The sequence below is a fragment of the Protopterus annectens genome, chromosome 16.part0, assembly GCF_019279795.1.
Source record: "Protopterus annectens isolate FY-2018-M chromosome 16.part0, PAN1.0, whole genome shotgun sequence".
Taxonomy (NCBI): Eukaryota; Metazoa; Chordata; order Ceratodontiformes; family Protopteridae; genus Protopterus; species Protopterus annectens.
The window spans coordinates 634,108,537-634,124,716 of record NC_056750.1 but is presented as its reverse complement, the minus strand read 5'-3'; the positions used below and the strand labels follow the sequence as shown (position 1 = coordinate 634,124,716).

Genomic DNA, 16,180 nt, shown 5'->3' with positions numbered 1-16,180 from the left:
TTGAGGTTTTCATCTTATCTAATTTTTCTTTTGGTTTGCGAGTTTACATATATCATCCAGAAAGGGAAAATGTCATTATGGGAGACAGTGACTGTGTGTACCATCACAAGCAGTGTCTTTTTTGCTTTGGTGCTTCTCATGACCATACTACTTGCTCAGTGTGTCAAACATTTGTCCCTAAGACCATTCCTAGTAGTGTCTTACCCTTGTCTAGCTACCTGGAGAATCAACATCAGATGTTGTTGGTGCAGGATGATGTGATGGAATCATCCCATCCTGAGGGTCAGCCATCTGCCAAGGAGGAGACCAAAAAAGTTAGGTTAGTTTCGACTGCTGTACTGCATCCCCTCAAAAGCTCAGAGGATCATCCAGTTGTTCTGTCGGATTCATCTCCTACAACAACGTTGGAGGCTAGCATGGATCCAGATTCTCACACGTCCTCAGAGGCTCTACAGACATCCGTTGTGGATGTTGAGGGGTGATCCTTGGCTGACCATATCTGAGGTACTGAGAGGTGTTCCCTAGATTCTTGTTCAGGAGGAGATTCCCACTACATTGATTGAGTGTTGGCAAGGGTCCGAACCAAGGTCTTCAGGGCTGACATCCCTCTAAAGAAAAAGAAGCAAAATAGTAAACACGTTTTCCCTGCTTCCAGAGATCCCCACTGTGAATGGCAGGATTTTACACAGGGGTTGTTTAATGCATTCATGGCCTTGAAGCCTCCCCAGGGAGTTTCTGTCCCTGCCCCCCTCAGTCTTCCACTCTACTTAAGAGGCCTAGGTAACAAGACTCTTCTGATGAAGACTTGGACTCAGGGGAAGAGTCCTTGGTATACTCCTCTCAGATTCCTTCGGCGTTTGACTTTGGTTCTGAGGAAGAGGATACAGTTAGCCCAGATTCTCCCTTTGAGGAACTATTTTGTGGATACTATCTCTTGTATGATGGAGTTCATTAAATGGGACTGTTCTCCAGTATCTGACATCCAGAAGAGATATTATGAAATTCTGTAGATGGAGTCCTCTGAGCCCTCTGCTGCTCCTCCGGTCCTGGCGACCCTGTTGGACACTTTTAGCAGCTTCTCAGGCTCCTGATTCCCAACCTCTAGCCCCTAAAAAGTCTGACAGATTTTATAAGGTGTCTGATGAATGTACGTTTCTCTACAAATGTCCCTGTACTGACCCCTCTGTTGTCTCAGTCTCTTCTGACAAATCTTCCAAGCTCTTGCCTTCTACTAAATTGCTTCTTTCTGACAAAGGCAGAAAAGTCATGAAATGGCTGGGCAAAAAGGTGTATATTGCTGTTACCCTGGCCTTTTGGGCTATTAATTATCAGACCCATATGACCAGGTATATCACCTTTCTGAGGCCTCTCAGGTTATCTCTGACCTTCCTAATTCTGAAGGGAAGGTTTTGGCCCTCTCTTTGTTGGTTTCCACTTCCCACGTGGATCGCCATTCTATTACATGTAGTTATGATACAGCTGATGCTTCTTCTAGAGTTGCTATTTTTGGTTCTGTATTGAAGTGTTACTCCTGGCTTCACCTCCAGCCTTTGCCTTATGATATTAAGGCTAAATTTATGGATGCTCCCCTTGATAATAAAAATATCTTTGGTCCTGCAGCTACTGAGATTTTAAGTCCCTAAAAGAAAAGGACAAGGCCTTGCAGTAGTGGAAGTATATTTTTGTTTCCCCTATTCCTAAATTTCAAAGGGAATATCCCTGTAACCCTGCCTTTGTGTGTAGACAGTTTCGCCCTCCTGCCAAAGGTAAAAAGGGTTCTCGACGGGTTCCTCCTGCTAAGTCCACTCAGACCTGTACTTCTCAGAAGTCTCCTTTTCCACACAAGCCAGGTTCCGTCTATCTGGTTCTGTACATCCTATGTCAGGTTCTTTTATCTCTTCGTCTTTCCCTGTCTCTTCCCAACTGGTTAAGGATCACTCAGGATTCTTGGGTTCTGTCCATCATCCATATGGGATACTTCATGTTGTGGAAATCCCTTCCTCCTTTTCTGGGCATTCCCAAACCTCCTCAGGAACAGCTGTCTTTCTTTCCAGATGTACTTCAGGGTCTTTTGTCTCAAGTCACCATCCACGCAGTTTCTTTGCCTCAGAAGGGGAAGGAGTTGGGGTTTTATTCCAGAATGATTTTGGTTCCCAAGTAAGAAGGCACCTGGAGGCCCATTCTGGACCTTTCTCAGCTTAGCACCTTTCTGATGATCCTTCCTTTTGTATGCTGTCCCTTCAGACTCTGTTTCCTCCACTTCTTCTTCCTCAGGCTGTTCTGGTTGCTCTGTATCTCAAGGATGCTTATCTTTACATCTCTGTTCATCCCCATTTCTGGAAATATTTGCATTTCTCTGTTTCATCCTTGCATTTTCAGTTCCCTGCTCTACTGCCCCAGGGTTTTTCATCAGATGCCTCACTTCTGTGATTGTCTTTTGCAGGATGAGGAGGATACAGATCTTTCCTTATCTGGATGATCTGCTCATTTAGGCTTCCTCCTCAGACACTTTGCTTCAGCACCTTCACTCTGCTATTTGCCTCTTGCAGAGCCTAGGGTTTACAATAAAGTTCCAGAAATCCTTCCTGACTCCTCCTCAGGATCACATTTTTCTCGGTTACAGGCTCCAGATCATTCCTCTCTGCCGCCACCTAAGGCTCTTGCTCTAATTGCCTTTTTTCAATCCCTTACTCCTCAGGTATCAGTTAGGACCAGAGAATTCCTAAGGACTCTGGGATTCATGGCTTCCATCATTCCTATGCTACCTTAAACCAGACTCTGTATGTGGAAGCTACGCTGGTTCCTGAAATCAGGATGGCTCCAGAACTGTCATCCTTTAGACTTTCTAGTCCCTATTCCTCCATGTCTCAAACTATAGCTTCAGTAGTGGATTCATCAGCTGTCTGTCAAACCAGGGCTTCCTGTTCATCCCCACTCTCCTCTCAGAATTTTTTTCTGGATGCTTCAGATGCTGGGTGAGTTGCTTCTTTCATCCCTCTCAAGGTTCAAGATCTGTGGACCATTCATCAGAGGGCAGACCATATCAACAGCAAGGAGATGAGAGCTCTCCTACTTGCCCTTCAGGCATTTATACTCTCTTTTTTCTTCCAGGGACTCTCAAAATCTTATCAAAGACAATGTCACAATAATGTGGTACATCAACAAGCAAAGGAGTACATGGGGACCTACCTTCTGTATAGACTAGGTTTTCAAGTTAGGGATCTGACTGTCCAATATAAGGTGACTTTTCAAGCTGCTAATATTCCTTCAGAACAAAACCTTGTGGCAGACTCTCTGAGCAGGTCCATAACACAGGCTCATGAGGGGATGCTTCACATTGATGGGTTTTTGGACATTATCCACTAGTGGGGTACTGTTCAGGTAGATCTTTTTGTCTCCTCTTTGAAAAGACAACTTCCTGTTTTTTGCACCAGAGTCCCAAGTCCTCTGGCATGGAAGGTGGATCCCCTATCTTTTTCTTGGAGAGGATGTTTCTCTATGCCTTCCCTCCTCTTCCTCTCATACTGAGGGTTCTGCTCAAGATAGAGCAAGACTCCCCTAATATCTTGCTGATAAATCCCTTATGGTGCAGACAGCATTGGTTACCTCTTCTACACTTAGCCAAGGGCAATCACCACAAGTTACCTCACTGGGTGGACCTACTTGCACAAGACAGGAGGCCTCTTATCCATCATCACTTGTCTAGTCTTCAACTGACACTGTGGGTGATAGGGTTTTTATCCCTTTTAGCCATCTTTTTTTGAGAACATGCTTCAGGTTCTGCAGAAGGCCAGGAAACCCACTACCAGAAAAATCCTATGTGCCCAAATGGAAGAGATTTTCTGTCTGGTGCCTTGCTCATAACCAGGATCCACTTTCTATGAAAATTCCTCTGGTTCTTTCTTATTTGTGTGAATTGCTCCATGCTGGGTTGGCATATTCTTCAGTTAAAGTGCATCTTGCATCTGTTTCTGCTTGTCTGCCTTTGTCTCCACCTCTGGCCTCTAGGTTTGTGGTCAAACAGTTTCTTAAAGGCATCCTTTGTATTAGACCCCCAGGAAACCTATTCCTCCTTCCTAGGACCTTAATTTTGTTCTTGAAAATTTGATTCTGGCTGCATTTGAGCCTGCAGCTTCAGCTTCCTTGCGAGAGTGTCTTAGCTTCAGGCCCTTAAGGCTGCTCCTCCATTTTTAGTTTTTCATAGGGATAGCGTATCTCTTCGCACTAATCCTTCTTTTATGCCCAAGTTGGTTAATGAATTGTCTCTTAATCTGTAAATTTTGCCACATTTTTTCCATCTCCGCAATCTTGCTAGTGAGAAGGTTCTACATCCATTCACAAATCTAAGCAGCTTTTTATTTCTTTTCATCCTAGATTTCTAGGTTTGGCTGTTTCTAAGCAAACCATTTCTTCGTGGATCTCTAAGGCCATTTCCTTTTGCTAATCCTGTCAAGTCAAGTCAAAGTAAACTTAATTGTCATTCAGACCCACACGCAGTGCAAATAAAATGAAATTACATTGCTTTGGTTCCAAGTGCATATATCACGTACAACTATAGCAAGTAACAAGGACATATAACAGTTTAGTAACATATACATATACTAAACAAGACTGACAGGATCTGTGATACCTCTATAACACTAGTAGCAGCTTTCAAGTATTGCACATGTGGAAAAGCAAGTATTGCAGTGTGTACAGAATATACTGAATAGCACAAGTATGTTGTACGGAATGTTAAATTACTACTGATTGCACTTTTAAAGCAGCTTGATGTAGATATTGCAGAAGAAGATAGCTGTACTACTGACTGGTCAGGTCACCAGCTATTGATAGGTTGTAAAGTTAAACAGTCTGATAGCATGTGGGAAGAAGCTCCACCTAAACCTGGATGACATCCAATGCATACTACAGTATCTTCTTCCTGAAGTTGAGCAGGAGAACAGTCCATGTACAAGGGTGTGTGTGTGTGGTCTCTGATTATTTTTCTGTCTTTGTCAATATATCATGCTTCGTATAGGACCTACAGAGCTGGAAGTGGGCTCCAATAATCTTCTCTGCTATTTTCACCACCTTCTGCAAGGCCTTTCGGTCTGAGGCTTTGCAGTTCCTGAACCAGACTGTGAGATTACATCTTTCTTTTTTTAAATCTTTCATGGGAAGAGTCTTTCTATCTCTGTAAAGGGGTCATTTTTTTTTTTAAAGGATTGGATACCAGTTTCCATCCCTGAGGCTGCTACCTGGAACTTCTGTCCATACCTTTACTAAGCATTACAAACTGGATGTTGCTTCCAGAGCAGGAGATGGATTTGCCAGAGCTGTCCTACATGGATTTCTTGAGGGCTGTGCTGGGCCTTCCACCTCCGAAGTTTCCTCTTGAGCTTTTTTTTACTCACCCTTTAGTAATGAATACTGCAACGGTGTTATGGAAGGAAGTACAGTTCTGTAAAATCTTACCATAACAGTAGTTGTCCTTCTCTTCACAGTTGCAGTGTTCACTTCCTCCCTTCTCCCCTTTTCTTTTCTCCTTCTTGATGCACATGTTCCTCCTTTTCTCCTTTCACTGTTGTTCCTCCTTGGGCTACTCAATTGTGAGGTATATACGTCCGTATGTCACCTTTATGCCCTATGTCGTGAGCAGGGAACATATGTGTGATGTACAATGTCCTTAAAATCCTAAGGCTTTGGTATACTGGCTAGACATTGGACTAGCTTTGGCAGGGGATCCCTTTAGTAAAGAATACCGCAGCAGTGAAGAGAAGGACCTCTACTGTTATGGTCAGATCTTGCACATCTGTACTTTGTTTGACCAGAGAGTATACTTTAGTGAGTTTCCATTTTCCAGCATTCAGTCTTTTGGTTTCACTGATGCATTTGTCTCTCAACTGTCCAGATTTTTGCCTTGTTTCTCAAATTGTGGTTTTCTAGCAAAACACTGGCAAACCATTGAGGACTGAAGTCTGAAAGTAATGACAGACATTTGAGTTTCAGACTTCATACCCTTCATAAAATTCATGGTAATGGAAAACCTGCTATTCAATCAACTCTCTTAAGTTTGTAACACCAGTATTTAAAATCTGACCCTATTCTGGGGCCTTTGTCCCTCCATTATTTATGGTTTTGTCCAGATTTCTTGTTCTGAGAGGTTGAGCAATCTGGCTTTCAGCTGACATTTGCATCATTGCCTCTCTTGAGTACTAGACCATCATAACTCAGTACTTCACTCCATGATTAGTTGATGTGAAATTTCTGTTTCTAAACATTTGCAAATGTGCACTTTACCAGAGATAAAGGAATTTCAAATGTTTGTTGGACTGTTTGTATTAAAAAGTTTGCAAGCATTATGGACATAAAGTAAACCGAGTTTTTTAAAGTACTTTGACTACATATAATGTTATTTTTGATGTATTTACATTTTCAGATGTCACAACAGTTTTACAATATTTGAACTAAGGTGACAGAAGCCACTGGTTTATTATATAATTTTTGCAATAAGTCTGAGATGTTGGTAAGTTATTAACCTAAGTCTGAGATGTTTCAAAATCATGTTGAGTTGTGTGAAAGTCGGTGGTAAAGAAGAGAAAAGACTAGGAATGTCTCTATAAGCTGACACATTGACAGAAGATATTTTGTCCTCTAAGGCGCTTGTCTTAATTAACCTTCAGGATTCAGGCATGCCACCCATGCTTTGCTTGGTGCATAGAACTTTCCAAGTTGCTCTTGCACCTCCTCCTACCAGCAGTGCTCTGTGCCTCTCCTCCATCTCCAGTTTCTTCTTTCTGTTAAATATGTTCAGTTGTATTCTAAACTGCTCCAGGCTACCTTAGGAAAATGTATATATATATTTTTCCTGGTTTGCTTAGGAACATTAGTTTGGCAACCTTTTTTACTTTTTTGTTTCCTTGTTGGTTTGGAGGGTTTTGCTATCACATCTTGTTCATTGAATAAGTATGACTGCAACTGACAAATCACTCATGCTGACAGTCATAGTAAATGTATTTGTTGTTTTAGTCCCCAATATTTATCAGAACCCTTTTATACTTTTGCCAAATTTAAGGTGATTGCAAGGAGATGGTAAAAGCAGCGCTCTGCTGTTTTATGTTTTTTAAGAATGCCAGGTTCACAAAAAAACCCAGCCTTTCCATGCTGGTTCTGTGATAGCTCTGGACAAGCAAAGGGTCTGCTTCCTCTTCTCTGTTTGTTTCATCTCCAGTCAAATTGCGTCCATCTAGGTTTGTTCAGTCTAACAAACTTAATTTGGTCAAGCAGTTTTGACCATCAAAGTTAAACTTACTAAATCTGTTGGAATCAGAGCTATACCTTTGTCTTCAAATTCTGGTGTCCAGTCTACTACTTCTAGGATAGAAGATTCTAACCTTGCTTTTTCTAATACTTCAGAGGGTGATTGTTTTCTACAGTTGCATGTCTTGCAGTTGCATGTCTTAGGTTAGGATGTTTTTTGTTATCCCCCTGCCCACCAAGTCCAGAGGTCTCATTCATTATGGGGAGCTTCAGCCTGCGAGAGAGAGTTTCTATCTCTCCTCTTGCCTGTTCATTTGAGAACTCACACGAAGATAACTCTGATGTGAGTGCTCAGTTTTTTTTTACTGGTCCCAACTTGATGGGTTTTGCACTTTTGATGTTAGAATGCCATCTAGTGATTTGACATTTCCAATGTTGGCCACCCAATATTGTCTCAGCTAGCAGAGTGATTCCAGATTTTATTATTGTTATTTTTTTTTTTTTAACTATGGCTGTTGTTGCTCTTGTTTGCCAGTAGTGAGTCTGGTGTTGCCCCTCTAGTGTAGACTTGTTTATTAGCATCAATGCTGGCTTCATCATAGGCTTTAGTTTTCGTCCCTTTGGGTCCTATGCAAATACTGAGCCTCCAGCTACCACGTATCATGCCTAGCCTTGGCAGGGCCTATCTGGTGTTTGACAAATGATCACTCACAGACAATGCATTTTTGAGTCATGACACCGTTCATGACTGCTTCCAGACAGTGCAGAGGTGTCCAGCTTCAGGTCCTTTGGCTTCTGAGTACCTTTTTACTTCCTCTAAAGTGATGTATCTTTTAGAGTTTTCTAGAAGAAGGAGAATAAGTCTCAACACATTGATCCCCGCATAGAAGACGATGATAAAGGAGCTATTTCTCCAACTTCCTTTCCAGAGGACCCAGTGGTTTAGTGAGCTGTTGCAGATAATGAAAGAAAGGGAAAACTGGCCTACACGGAGACTGTCCTCTCCAGCCAAGGGACAATCAGGTTGACTTAGTCTTACCAAAACTGCCTGGGTGGTTCCCCATCTTATGGGTACCTGTCAAATCTTTGAACGCTCAAAATTTCAAACGTTACTTGGTCAAAACCAAATGTTTGAAATTATGAGTGCTCAAAGATGGACTTTCAATGGCATTGTATGGTGTAGATAGGGAAAATTTCCCTTTTCTGCACCGAAGTGCGGTCTCCAAGTTGGTATATTTAAGTAGGGGGTGTGTGGGGGGTGCAGGGAGGGCATGCCCCCCTGCCTACACTGTTAGTGTTTATTTTCTGTGTTCTCTTTTTTTTTTTTTTTTTTTTTATATCCGAACATCCATTTGGTCTCTACCATGTAATGTTTGACATTCTGGATGTTCGAACATTTAACATAGACCCGAGATTATGCCTGATGAAGTGTAACAGGCCCTTTAGAGCTCCACTGGACTGGTTTATGTAGCTGGAGATTATTTCTGTGGTCACACTGAGAAGAAATTCCAGTCAGTGAACTTACATCCATCTCTGGTCTGACAGTCAAGGATCTCAGCTTTTCTATGGATGCAGAGAATATTATAAAAGGGGTCCCATTGGTCTTCACCCCATAACAACCATCTTCCTGAGGAGATGATCAGTGTGAGTTTCTCCCCTTCATCTCATACAGTGGGCTAAGATATCCAGGGAGAGATTGGGAAGGGGAATAATAATAATTGGTTGTGCCATATAATTTAAGTCTGGGTCACACTGTCCGTCACCACCCCTGCCAGAAGTACCACAAGCAAAGAGAGAGGTACAACACCTCTTCCCAAAACAGCTATCCTGGAGGTTTCAGTGGAATAAATATGGCTAGAATTTTCCTCCATATTTTGTATGTTACATGTAAAACTCCACTGCCAATCATGAGCAGACAGGTGATCTGCTGTGACGACCACTAACCAGGAAAAGCCAAAAGAAGAAGATTATTCTCTTTGGTACCCAGGAAGATGCAGAATCTCAGACCTATGTAGACCTCAAATGCCTGAACTCTTTTGTTCAGAAACGATTATTCTGCATAGTCACTCTGCAGTCCAGCTCCTCATGGCTACGTAAAGGAAACTGGATGCATGCTTTCATCTGGGTTACTTATTTTTATATTAAAAATTGCCAAGATGCCATGGTGTTCTTTTTTTCACCTCAAAATAGGGAACATTCACTATCCATTCAGGGCCCTGCTGTTTGGTCTCATCTCAGCCCCTTGGTTGTTTGTCAAATGTATGGCAGTGATAGCAGCTTATCTGTGACTGAAGGACATCAGAGTGTTCCCTTACCCAGATGATTAACCTTTGACATTGCCTTTGAGGGACAAATTTATTTAGCACAGGTATTGGATGCTTAAGCTTTTCCCTTGTCCGAGGATCATTTTTCCAACACCTGTGGCCACAGTCGTTATGGGCACATCTGCCCTAGGGTGATGGGGGCTGCAGTGGGCAGATGGTCCAAGAGACATGGTTGTTGGAGGGGTCATTTTTCCACATCAAGTCTTGTGTAGATGAGAGCAGTCTTGCTGAACTTTGAGACATTGCAGACATTGTCCCCATAGAAGTGCTGGTGACTCACTTGGGCAACATCATTGTTGTATGATATTACAACATATAGAGCATTACTAGGTCATACCATCTTTGTCTGGAAACTTTGAATGTATGGGAGGGGACAGAGTCGTTACATCACTTTGTGGTTGCCATGGATATTCCTAGGCTTACAAGACATCTTTCTAGCAAGCACATCTGTTGATGTCATATGAGTGGTCACTCAGTTCAACCACAGCCAAGATGTTGTTCCTTAGACAGAAATTTCTGGTCTAAGACCCTTTTACCTGTCTGAAAAATTGCCAGATGTTGGTCAAAGCAGGTTTGCATTAATTCAGAACTGGCCTCAGAGGTTATTGTATGTTTCTTCCCCGCTTTCTTTGATGCTGAAGGTTATCCAGAAGGCCAGACATCATAAGGCTAGGATTATTTTAGTAGCCCCATTATGGACTAGTCATGTTTTGTTTTTCTTCTGACTCTGTTACAGATGGGACCTCCCCTCTGTTTACCAGTGATGGAGAACTTTCTATGCATCCTTCAAACTTATTGTATCAGAGTGTTGAAGATTTGAACTTAATGGAATGTCTACCTCACTTCCACCTACAGTCAGGGCCTTGTGCACTTTGAGTAAAGTGGTGGATATTCTGCCCTTATCCCCGAAACCTTTCACTTGAAAAATTTACAAGGATAATCGGGGTTTTCCATATGAGCTTTATGTCACAACCTTGATCTCTCTTCATCTGCAGTGTCTGTACTTCATTATTTGTCAGAAGTTTGTGACTTGGCTATTAGAGACAAGGCACATTTGTCTACTGTATCTAACTTCTTCATGGAATAGTATTCATCCTCCCTGGCCTACATTAGTGTGAAAAGCATTTCCTAGGGTAGTCTTTTCTTTTACAGCCCCTTGTTTGGGGAAACTGTTCTTTTATGAGACTTTTATTTTGTGCTGAAAAGCCAATACCCTCCACACACACTTTAAGCAAGTGGCATTCGCAGAACTGAAATGCTTAATGTGGAAGGTCCTATTTTTGTGTGGCAACACTGTGTAACTTGTCTTTCTTAGATCTAGTTTCTTTGCAGACCACTCCATTCCTTATCCCAAAGATTATTACTGAAATGAATCTCAGTCAGTCCACTGCAGAGAATATTACATAGTTTAGATAGATATCTACAGGCAGCTTAGATACTATGTGGACAAAAACCAAGACATTAGAAATGTTGATCTTGGATTGTGTTCCCATAATCAGTAGTCATTGTTTCACTATGTTGAACAGGGAGAACAGAGTACCAATGAGCAGCTCTTTGTTTTGTTCAGTTACAGGAAAGTAGGGCACAGGATAGTACACTGTCACGTCACTAAGCTCTGTCTGGCCCACTGGCAGACTATACTTACTTTGTGTAAGTATATTAAGGAACTACAGCTGAGTTGAAGGCTGATTCAGCTAGGACTGTTGCAACATTTTTTTTTTTTTTTTGGGGGGGGGGGGGGGGTATGCATCAATAAATGACATCTGTGCTACAGCACCATGGTCTTTTCTGAGCACTTTGTATCAGAAATAATAAACTGGACATTGCTTTCAAGTCCAGATCTTCCCTTTCATCACCACTACCCAAAGGAAGGGCATGTTTCTATAGGCTGGTCACCCAAGAGAGTCAGCTAGGAACCTCTGTTCTGAAGGTTACTGAAAACTGAACCTGTTTATTAAATATAAAAGTTGTCTGCTTATCACAGTGTCAGACCTGTTTGGAGAATTCCTTCTTCAATGATTATCCCTTTCTCCATCCATAAGTCTTTGCTGGGCAAGGTGTGTTCCCTCTGTGTGTTTAGCTTGGTCAGAGACTAGAGATGAAAGTGAGGGATGCAAGGATCATGGGTAAGAGGAGGTGCAAGGGTAGCTTGGGAGTGTTTTACCCACTGAGCATGCATGAATGGAGTGCCTAAGTCCTGAAAGTTAACAAAGACTGAATTCTCCAACCAGATGCAACATCGAGGAAAGTTTGTAACTTTCATATAATTTGACTTTGCATGAGAAAAGCTCATTCTTTATTGACTATGTTTGCTTTTTTTTTCCTTAGATCGCCTTTTCTACATTTACACATCTGGAACAACAGGGATGCCCAAAGCTGCTATCGTAGTGCATAGCAGGTGAGAAGAAAGTAAAGTTTTTCATGTTTGTTTTATTGAACATTTTTATGAATTAGATGTTTATAAGATTGTCTCATGATTTCTGAGTGGAGACTAGAGTAGCAGGACTTTGGTCAGGGCACTAGTACTGTTGCTCAGTGTTCAGTTGGAGGGAGTATTAATTTGCTAAGTATCTAGAATTATTTCTAGCAGATTTGCTTGCCTTAAATATAGGTGACTTGGAGTAGACTGTGGGATTGATAGTTCATGAATTGGCAGCACTGAGGATTACACAAATGTGTACCACCAGCAATCAACATTAATGTTTTGTTTCTTCAGTCAAGCATCATTATTTTTGTCTGGGTCACACTAAAAGTCATTGGTTCTCCATGTTTGCCATATTTAACATACTGATTATGGGAGCAGAAATCATGATCACTTGAATAAGTCTATGTCACTGAAGGCTTTATGTGAAACTTATTGCACCTGAAAAGTGCTAATAATCTTCATTGTCCACAGCTCCTTCCTTGTTCTTGATATTATTTCCTTAGGCAAAAAATAATAATGCCACCTATGACTGCTTTGACACCCAGTTTTTCTAAGCAAACACAATATTAGCTTGCAGAATGTTCAGTAAATGCACACCCTTTTGCTAGAGCAGCAGTCTGGTGAGAGGAGATTTATCTTTATTAACAGCAGGACTATGGTTGGCAGATGCAGATTTGCTAAGGTTACCAAGCATTATCCTTGTATAGTAATATATTTCTGTGACTGTCTTCTCCATATCTTTGTTGTTTCTCTTCAACTTGGACAGATGTCGGAAGCAGCTTGGGGGAGGTTTTGCTATTTTTGGGGAGGTTAATATATATATATATATATATATATATATATATATATATTTTTTTTTTTTTTTTTTTGTGGATAATCTCACATTTCAAGTCTCCTTTTTTGTTTACAACTGTCATAGTTTCTGCAGCTTTTTGACAATTTTCCCTGTCAAACATGTTCTCCTGTTTTGACTCATGACCTACTTTGTCAGTTTTTTTTCTGTTTAAACTCTTTACTGATGAGAAGAAAGTTTTATCTAACTTTCTGAATAGATTTGTTTGGGTGTGTTTCTGCTGTCAAAACAGACCATGCCTTCAAAAAGCGAGCCTGTGAGAAGACAATTCCTTTCTAGGATTGCCGTGGTAACTATGTCATTTGCTTTGGAAAAAGTCATATTTCCAAGTGTTTTAAATCAGCAACTTACAACCATTGTCCAGACCTACATAAACTGTATCTACAGTAGAAGACTCTCTGCTAAAATTGAGTCCGGTCCTTCTTTGGCATTAAGGTCTACCACATAATTGACCTCCATTTTCCAGTAAAATAGGTTCTCCTTCAGATAAGAAAGTGTATGAGCAGCCTAGAATTTCTCATAAACCAGCTTTCTTTGTTTTTTTGAGCTTAAGCAAAAAAGCAATGAACCTTCTCTCAGCAGATGCCAGTTAAGATTGTGGAGAAAGCTTCTTCTCTTTCACAGTCTTCCAAAACTCAGTTTATCTAGTTTTGTGTGATATACACCCTATCAAAGAGGCTATTTTGATTTTGCAGCCATTTTGATTTTGCAGCCTAGGCTTTTGACACCATAGCCACCAGTGCTGACTCCAGCCCCTGGCATTCAGTTTTAACTACAGCAGGTTGGCAGTGGCACTTAGGGCTAAGGAAAGGCATTTGGGAGCTTGTGTTGCATCCTATTGTGTTGGAGGGAGTCCATTTCTGTTTTACACTAAATCCAGACACTCTGAAATGATCATTACACCCACACAGTTCCTGGAACCAGTCCTGAGGATGCCATTCTCAACTCTTGCAACATCAAAGGCAGGATCAGAACATATGTCAGTGGTAGAAACTTTGATATTGATTAGATCATTGTCTCCACATTAAGCCTTCAAACCTCGAAGTTCTAATATGAATGTTATTAACTTTAGCTCTACTGATATCAGCAGTGCCTCTGGGGTCGATGATGAGATCCAGCTATTGTTGCAGATCAAGTATGTCTGGCATGATATCAGTCCTTTTCTGTCCAACTGCTCAGTTCTGCATACCCTGCTATTGGCCCAGACCTCAACAATGACCTTGATGCTAGTTCATCAGTCTTTCTTGCTGTGGTACCACCTAGTGCAGTTTCCTTTTTCAGTGACAGAATTTTAAGTCCTATCAGTTAAGTCCTTGTCTTAACTTTCTGCCATGTTACCAGACAGTCAGCAAAACACCAAGACCTTCTAGAGCTCACAAGTTCAGCTCTAAGGCAACAGTATGTCTTGTCATCCCTTATCTTTGCACTCTTACTCTCTGAAGATTACCAGAAAAGCTACATGCAAGAGGATTCAGCTTTTGCACATCAAGTCATTCATGGCTGGACTTCCAAGATGGCTGCACACTGAGTAACAGCTTGACTGTAGCTCTCCTAGTGTGAAAACAGAAAGTCAGCAGAGAAAGCCAGTGGACGTTTGTGTTTATGGGTAAATTTCAGTAACTGGCTAGTGTGTGTACTACCTGGATGCCAAAAAGTAAAAAAAAAAAGCACCTGGAAAAAAATCAGCTACAAAAAGTGAGAAAGAAGCATTGACTGGGGGAAGTTCTTCAGCTGTTCAGCAAAAAGCAATGCAGCCTCTAGACATGACTTCCAGTAACCTACAGAAAGATATAAGACAATTGCACACAGACCTGGTTAAAATAAACTAAACACTGATGGAGTATGTCAGCACAAACAACAGAAGGCTGGAAAAATGGAAGAAGCTTTAAACGGATATTCAGATGAGGTGATAAAGCTGCAAAAATCAGAGGGTGAAGTGAAGAAAAGGCTGACTGAATATGAGACTGCTCAGGAAGAGATGTTTCAAAACATAATAGAATTAGAGGACAAAGCATGTAGGGAAATGTGAGATTTTCATCTATACTAGAGAAGCTGAAAGGGACAGACTGCATTAATTTTAAGAAAGCACAAATAAGCAACCGGACTGGTATTTCACAGCAGGAGTTGTTAGTTGAAAGGGCATATTGTGTGTGTGCTCCAAACCTGGCTGTGAGAAAGCAACCTAGACCTTTAATAGTAAAGACGCAATCCTACCTGCAGAAGGAGTTGATTCTGACAAAACTGTGGAAGAAGGACAAAGTACTAAAAGTGGGAGACAGCAGAGTGTTTGCGGGTAATGATTACTCATTGTACACCAGGCAGAAGAGTAAATTCATTTCACTATTCAGGGAATGTCGAGACACGGGTGTGAGATTCAAACTGCTGTACCCAGCTGTCTTGTAGGTATTCTTCCCTGGAGGGGCAAAATCATTTTTGATAAAGTACAAGCTAAGGAAGAAATACAAAATTTTGTCCAACAAAAAGTGAGCTGTGAAACAGAAGGAGATTCTACTTCTTGTTCTTCTGGTAATAAACTTGTAAAACAAAACCATGCAGATGAAATTGCCAGTATATTTGACCAAAACCAACTTAGAAAAGCAATACACTTCCAAAGACAAAGAAAGTTAAGCACTTTTGTCTCCTTCACCAAAACAGAGACGAAAACACTTAACTAACTTTGTGTTTGGAATAAAGTGCGTTCATAAGAATATTGGTCCTGTTATTCCTGTGGATGTATAGAGTTTATGGTGTGGAACCAGTCAATTGCTTTTCTAAGTTGCTTCTGGTAATAAAGACCACTGAGAGACTATACCTATGAAACATTTTCCAGTGTTTCAAAGGAAAATGTTGGAAAGAAGGAAAGGAGCACAAGAGCTGACTATAAGAATTGCGAGTACATTGGAAATAAAGAAGAGACAGGATTTGGGAGATGGAGATGAACAGTAGTAAAATCAGTAACTTAATGCGGGATTATAATGCAGTAATTATATTTGTGAAATATGACAGAACAAGAAAATCTGGAAATGTTGGATTTTTTCAGAATTTTAATAATCCAAAGGTAAAAAAAATGCACTAATAAACTACAAAATAAAAGACGTAAAAAGAAACCAAACCACTTTAATAAAGAAACCAGTAAGCACTTTCGTCTACGTAAGACTTTCTCAGACTGACATACATTTCTTTAACCTAGCTTTTAAAACACAATACTGTCACATGACATACAAAAACAATCACATGACATAACTAAAACACATATACGGGAATGCTAATGCTTAAACTTTTTTTTTTTTTTTTAAATAAGCAACAAAGTCTTCCCTGTTAAGTCCTGGTGGGTGGCAA

At 40.9% G+C, this 16,180-nt stretch overlaps 1 protein-coding gene across 1 annotated transcript in view; it reads left to right on the top strand.

Moving 5' to 3' along the window:
- The window catches only part of SLC27A4 (solute carrier family 27 member 4), a 736,182-nt gene that overhangs the window by 250,042 nt on the left and 469,960 nt on the right, over positions 1-16,180 (top strand). The window contains exon 5 of the mRNA XM_044058859.1: positions 11,892-11,961. Within this exon, the coding sequence (XP_043914794.1) occupies positions 11,892-11,961 (70 nt within the window). The remainder of the gene's footprint in view (positions 1-11,891; positions 11,962-16,180) is intronic.